Source organism: Mus pahari, chromosome 23 (genome assembly GCF_900095145.1).
Source record: "Mus pahari chromosome 23, PAHARI_EIJ_v1.1, whole genome shotgun sequence".
Classification (NCBI taxonomy): Eukaryota; Metazoa; Chordata; class Mammalia; order Rodentia; family Muridae; genus Mus; species Mus pahari.
In genome coordinates this window covers 29656611-29663415 of record NC_034612.1, presented here as the reverse complement: position 1 = coordinate 29663415, position 6805 = coordinate 29656611, and the positions used below count along the sequence as shown (strand labels likewise).

The 6805-nt window shown below is 58.5% G+C and overlaps 1 protein-coding gene across 1 annotated transcript; it reads right to left on the bottom strand.

The window, feature by feature from the left end:
- Window positions 1-846: 846 nt before the first annotated feature.
- On the bottom strand, window positions 847-4885 carry LOC110312915 (homeobox protein unc-4 homolog). The gene is made up of 3 exons (XM_021186871.2): window positions 4507-4885; window positions 4156-4331; window positions 847-2172 (listed from the first exon to the last, which is right to left on the bottom strand). Exons 1-3 carry the CDS (start codon window positions 4790-4792, stop codon window positions 1042-1044), a joined length of 1593 nt encoding a protein of 530 aa, XP_021042530.1. The 5' UTR covers window positions 4793-4885; the 3' UTR covers window positions 847-1041.
- Between the last annotated feature and the right edge of the window lie 1920 nt (window positions 4886-6805).

The window sequence follows — 6805 nt, the reverse complement described above, 5'->3', positions numbered from 1 at the left end:
CCGCTCCAATATGCACACGCACTCCCCCAGCTGCCGGCGCTATTATTCTCCAATTTCAATTTGACACCCCAGCCTTTCATGCTAATTCTATTATTGTAGGAAGTTTATGTGATTTCATATCACTAGAAATCGGTAATGTATAATAACCCTTTGGGCAAGAAACCCAGTCCCCGCAGCCGCCACCGGAAAATAATTACTTTCATATCAAAACTCTGCAGGAGCCCAGCGGCCCGGCCCTCTGCAGCCCCCGGCTCTCGTCACCCCGCGCCGCGCGCCCCCGGCGTGTGCCAGTGTGCGGGGGTGCGCGCTGGGGCGCGCGGGGTGGTGGAGGTGGTGATGGTGGTGGTGGTGGTGGTGGTGGTGTGTGTGTGTGTGTGAACGCAAGGGGGAGGGAGGGAGCGCAGGGTAGAAGGGGGGATCGCGGGGGAGGCTCTGAGAAAGGAAGCCGAGCTGAGGTTGCATACATTTGTTCAATCAGAAAACACAAACACGCACACAAAAGGAAGCTCAGAGTGAGGACCTGGGGAGAGGTTTGGACTCCCCTCCCAGGCCCACTCCCCAAAAGAGGAGTGCATCCTTGGGAGGAGGAGGAGGAGGAGGAGGAGGAGGAGGAGGAGAAGGAGAAGAAGAAGAAGAAGAAGAAGAATGATGGAGCCCAGAGTTTGCGTTTGATCAGCTTTATTTATAAAAAATGGTACATATATAAATATTCTTAGACATTTTTGCATTTTACAAGGCTGAGGATTCTCGTTGTGGGTTTTATGGGGGGTGGGTGGGTGGGTGTGGGTGTGGGTTAGGGGATACGGAGTTTTTTGACCCCTCCGGAGGAGGGAACCTCACCCCAGGACCTGCAGCTGCTGCCTTGGTCCCCATCGACACAGCGTTTTCGTTTGCCTTTTAAAATAATAATAAAAGGAAGAAAACAAAAAGCAAGAGGGAAAAGCAATGTCTCTAAGAGCCGATCACCTGATTCGTTGGGAGTCTGGGGCTGAGCGAGCGGGCTCGGCTGGCTAAGCGCCTCTTCCAGCCGCGGTCCCCAGCTCAGTCCATGTCCACCTCCTCGCCCTCGGGAGGGCTGGATCCTGTAGCAGCGCTCGGCTCAGCGGCGCCGCAAGTGGCTGGCTCCCCGGGTGGGCTGGGGGCTCTAGGGCCCGGGCCGGGCGATGTTTCGAGAGGTGGGGGCGGCGAGGCCGCGGGGCAGACGGTCCCCACGTCCGCGCAGTCCCCTGCACCACTCTCCGCAGCCGCCGCTGCTAGGTCCCGGAAAGAAGCGGGAGCGGGTGGCCCGGGAGAGGCAACAACCTCAGGGCTGCGACGGGCGAAGGCCGGGTCCGCAGCGCCACCAGATCCGGGGAAGGCCCCGAAACTGGCCTGGGCAGGTGGTGCGGGGGGCGCGGGCGGCGCGGGCGGCGCGTCCTTGGGCACCAATTCAGGGCCCGCTCCGCCTTTGAGCGCTGCCTGTGGCACCAGGAAGCCCAGGGGCTGCGTGATGGGGTAGAGCAAGAAGTGGCCCTTGCCAATCAGGGTCCGAGGTGCACAGGGCAGCCCCGGCGTGAAGTCCAGCCCCGCGGTGGCCGCAGCGTTGGCTGGGGTGGCTTTGCGGCGCGGTGGCGAGTCGGACAGCAGGCTCTCCACGCTGAACGGGCTAGCCTTAGGCAGGCCCGCAGTCGCCGCCGCTCCGGGCCCGCAAGGGACCGTGTCCTTGTCCGCCGGGCGACCTAGCCGCGGCTGCGAGCCGACGCCGCTTCTTTGGCTCGGGTAGAAGGCGGGATCGCAGGTGCCAGGCGCGGGTGGCTCGCCAGGAGGTACCGGAGCAGAACCCGCGATGCCAGAGCCGTGCGCTCCAGGGCCCTTGGCCGAGGCGGTCGGCAGTGGTGGCTCCGGTGGCTCTGGAGACAGGCCTCCGCCACCGCTGTCGCTGTCGGAGCTGGGCGCGCTGTGAAGGGACAGGCCACCGGGCGAGTGCAAGTGGCGGCTCTGACTCTTGAGCAGTTTCTTCTCGTGTTTGCGTTTCTTCTTCTCCATCTTCTCCAGTTCCTTGCGAGCGATCTCCTCCGGGTCCATGGGCTCCCCGCTGCAAGTGGTCGGGTGCGAGTTGTGGGCCGGCCGGCCCGGGCCCTTCTTGGTGTTCTCCTTCTTTCTCCACTTGGCCCGGCGATTTTGGAACCAGACCTAGAACAGCCGGACAAAGGGGGGGATGGGGGGGAAGGCACGATCAGGCTGGCTAGCCCTCCGCGGGGGCCTCGGGCCTCCCAAGCGCGCCCCAGACAGGTCTGAACGACCTCGGCTCCAGCGGGAGCAGCCGGAGCCAGGGCTAGCTCTCCACTGGCCCTTGGATGCTGATACTCGGGTTGCAGCTTCTGGCCAGCATCTCATCCGCCCGGAAGGAGCATAGATGGGCCTCTTGGCCAGCTTCCCGCTCTGACTTCTCACCTCCGGCCCCAGGGAGCTGCCCCTTCCTCGGGCAAGCCCCGTGCCGCCTGTGACCCAGCGCTGTCCAGAGTTCCTGGTTGAGGGTAGGGGGCAGAAAGCAGGCCCCGATTTGCCCTTACTGTGGTCTCTCAATTCTAAGGGGCCTGGCCTGGTGACCAGGAAAGGCTGTGCTGAGCCGGCAGCCCTCCACACCTGTGTTCGGCCCCCGAGAGATGCTCAAAGCCCACATTGCAGGATCTCTCTTGAAGGGAAATCTGGCTACTTCTTCCTCAAGAAGGGCCTGTGAAGCGGAACTTGGATGGACCTTCAGCAGCCCAGCTCTCCCAGCCCAGCTACGCACATCATTTTTTATGCAGGACCTAGGACCACAAAGCTTTTGCAAAGCAGTCCATCCTGGCCTGACCTGGGGGGGGGGTGCTACAAGGTGGGCAAGCAGGCCCAAAGCTGACCACCAGCCCCTGTCCCCCGAGAGAGCAGGGCTGGCCTGTAGTCCTTCCTGCTCTCAGCAGGCCTTGTCTGGGACAGCCAAGAAGAATGTAAAGATCACAGCAGCTCCCAAGACCACCGCTCCCTGGGCCAAGGCTACCATCCCTTGCAGAATGTAGCAATGTAAAGGCTTTGTTGTGGCCCGTATAAAGTTGGCAGAATTGCACAGCAGACCTGCTCCAAGGGAGCCTGGTTTGTGAAGAAGTCTCAGAGACTAAGCCAAAACCCTGGGAAGCTTTCTCTTTTTCAAAACTTTTTTTTTGGGGGGGGGTGCAATTTCCAGATTACTCCATCACCAGAAATTACTATCATAGTTGAGGGGATATAAAAAGATTCGGACTTCACTTAAGCCACAGAACAATTTGGAGAAAGGGATTTTTAAACAGAAGGGGGCAGGCCCTTTGGCCTGCCCAGGACCCAAACATTTCAGGCAAAGCTATGCGCCAAGCCGGGATTTTGCCAGCGTCTGCCTCCATCCCAGGCACCCACTAATAACACAGACCCCAAGGTTTCTGTATTCTAGGAAAGCATCTATTATGCATACATTAATTCTGGAATTTTATTACGCCAAATTAACGCTGCTTTTTTTTAAATGAATACTGCCTCTTGACTCCTCATGAAATCGAATAACGAAGAGGTTGGGGAGGGAGGAATTTAATGGAGAAGGATCTTAAATTCAGATGCCTTTTTAAAAAAGTCCCCTCTTTTCCAATGTGTTAACCACGAAAGTTTCCACCTCCTCTTCCACGAATGCACACCCCCCCCCGGCGGCCGTTTGTAAGATGATGGATAAATGAATGTTTCTATCTTAATATTTCACAGGCCAGAGGTAAAGCAACAGATCTGTCAGCTTCGAGGCTGGGAGAAAGCCTCTGTCAAGAGCGCCCAGGCCCGGGCTCACTTTGTCCCCTCCTGGAGGGCTTTTCGAGCCTCGGCAGCCTTTCCAGACTGTGTGCCACGGCCGCAGTCAACCTACACCCGGCTTCCCCGAATCGAACGCAGTCACTGCAGTTTGCTACTGGGGCGCCACCAGGATCTCTCCCCAATCACCCGGCACTCTCAAGTTACTCACCTCCAGATGGGAGAAGGGGTTCAACCCTCATAATCCCCACCCTGGCCAGCAGCGCGGAGCCTGAAACCACCTCCCCGCCACTTAGAACAAAGGCGGCCCTGCCTCACCGCGCTCTGCACGCCTAGTGCGGGATCTCGGACTGCTTGGGCGACACCAATCTTTACCTGAACTCGGGACTCGACCAGGTCCAGGCGCAGCGCCAGCGCCTCGCGCATAAACACGTCCGGGTAGTGGCTCTCATTGAACGCCTTCTCCAGCTCCTCCAGCTGCCAGCCAGTAAAGTTGGTGCGGGTGCGTCTCCGTTTGCAGCCGGGGCTCTCCTTGTCTGGATCCCCCGAGTCTGCGGGCATGCACAGGACGCTGCAAGGCTCAGCCACCTGGCAGATGCTTGCCCCACTTGCACCCACCTCGGGTGCGGGGTGCACGGAGGAGTGGGTCTCTATTCTCCGACGGCCTGGTGCACCCCACCCCGAGGCCCCCCGTTGTGTTTCCCCGTGTCCCCGCCTCCAGCCTACCTGCAAGCTTGAAGGGCTGGCTTTCGCCGGCCACCCCGCAGGCAGCCGGCAGCAGCGGCGTGGGATTGACCACCGAGGCGGCGGCTGCAGCGCACGAGCCGCTGAGCAGGCCGTCGATGGAGAAGGGCACCGAGGCCGCGGCGGCGGCGGCGGCGGCCGACTGCAGCTGGTGACCGGCCAGCTCGTACACGTGGTGGTGGCCCAGCGGGTAGGGGAAGCCCACCACGCCGCCCAGCGAGCCCCCGAACTGGGCATGCGGGTGCTCCAGGAGGCGACCGTCCATCATCTCGCGCGCGGGGCTGGCGGGGCGCGGGGGCGCGGACGGCGGCGGGGACAGGGGCCCGGAGCCCTACACATGCTTCGGCCCGCGCTCCACCGCTTTACTTTATCAACATCAAGCTCTCGATAATTAGCCGCGGCCCGGGGAATTTGGGACCAATAAGAAGCGCTAATCGGCTCTGACGTCAGAGGCGTGCTGGGTGCAAGGAAACGTTTTCCATATCGATTGCTAATTATACCTGACACGCACCTCCATAAACAGTATCAGGAGCTGTCACAACAAGACGGGGTGGGGAGGGAGGGGCACCGCCGCGCTCGGCCGGCCGGGGGCCCCCGGCGAGCCCCCCACTCCTGCCCCCCGCCGCTCCCGCCCCTCGCCTCCTTCTAATAGATTTCCCTTTAAAACATTCGCCGGCGTGTTGTGGGGATTTTTCACCAGAAATGCTGTACTCTCTGAACCTTTAAAGTGATGTTGCTCCAATTACAGAGAGACATTGAGCGGCAAATAGACTGATCCAATAATGGGAGATTCATCATCCGCTCTTTCCGAAACTGTCACATTGAATTTAAAACTACAAGGGCTTCTCTACCAGCGGCTTCTCCCGGGCTGCGGGCCGCCGCGAGCGGCGGAGGGAGGAGGAGGAGAGCAGGAGGAGGGGGAGGAAGAGAGGAGGAGAGGAAGGGGAGAGAAGTGTGCAGAAAGAGAAAGGGAGGAAGGAGAGGAAGTGGATGGAGAGGAGGAAAGGATGGAGGGGAGGGGAGAAGAAGAAAGGGGAGGAGAATGGAGGAGGAAAGAGAAGAAGGAATGGTGAGGAAGGAAGGAAAGAGGAGTGGAACCAGAAGAGATGGAAGGACAGAAAGAAGCGAAGGATAAAGCAGGAGAGAGAGGAGAAGAGAAAGCGGGTTGGAGGGAGGATAAAGAGAAGGGAGAATGAAAACGGAGAGTGGAGAGAAGGGGAGGAAGGAGGGAACAAGGCAGAACGAGAGAAGAAGAAAGGCAAGGGAAGTGGAACTAGATGGAATGAAAGAGGAAGGGGAGAAAGGGAGGGGATGAGGAGGGGAAGAGAGAGGTGGGGAGAGGAGAACCTCCAAACAGTGACCCAGCCAAATGCAGCCCCCACCTATAAGGAGTCTAACCCGATGCCCTCCTCCTTGATTGGCAGTTACCCCCATCAATATAGACAGGGTGGTGGCAGCTGGGGCACCCTAACCCCACTTAACTCCCACACATATGGGTCCTGGACGCCAGCCCAGAAGAGGAGGGGGTATGGAAAGAGGAAGGACAACGTAACTTCAGGATAGTGACCAATGGCCCACGCATCCCTTCAAATAAATAAATAAATAAATAAATAAATAAATCTCCCTCTGAGTCAGCTCTGAAGAATGGGTTGGAGGCACTAACCCATCTATTATAATTAAATTATGTTCGCAGTGAGATGCTATTCCCTTCTCCACTGTAAAATATTGATAGTCTCAAAAACTAAATCATTAGGGGACATATCCTTAAATAAGAGGCAAGCAGGGACTGTGAGCAGAGGTGGACACAGTCAGAATGGATGGGGATGGGGTGGGGGAGGGAGAGAAGAGGGGGATGGGGTGGGGGATGGGGATGGGATGGGCATGGGGGATGGTGATGGGGATGGGGATGGGGATGTATCCTTTGTAAAAGCAAGTTTGTCACTGGAGAGATGGCTTTTTGCTGACTCCAAATTTGTAGGCAAAGTACTCTGACCGCCTGCCCCCGAAGGAAGCCTGGTTATCACAACCCCAGGGCACAGTGACAAGTTTGCTTTGGGCAAAAGTAAGCCCTAAGCAGGAAGAAATGGGACAGGCCAGAATGGTGTGTGCCAGTCACTCTGTGTGTGTGTGTGTGTGTGTGTGTGTGTGTGTGTGTGTGTGTGTGTGTGTGTGTGCCCTGACCCACTGAGCTGGCAGAGAGGGAACCAGGCTGCCCTTGGGGTGGTTCCCCCAACACTCATGTCCAGTCCTGGACCCCAGCCAGACTACAATCGGGCCTAGC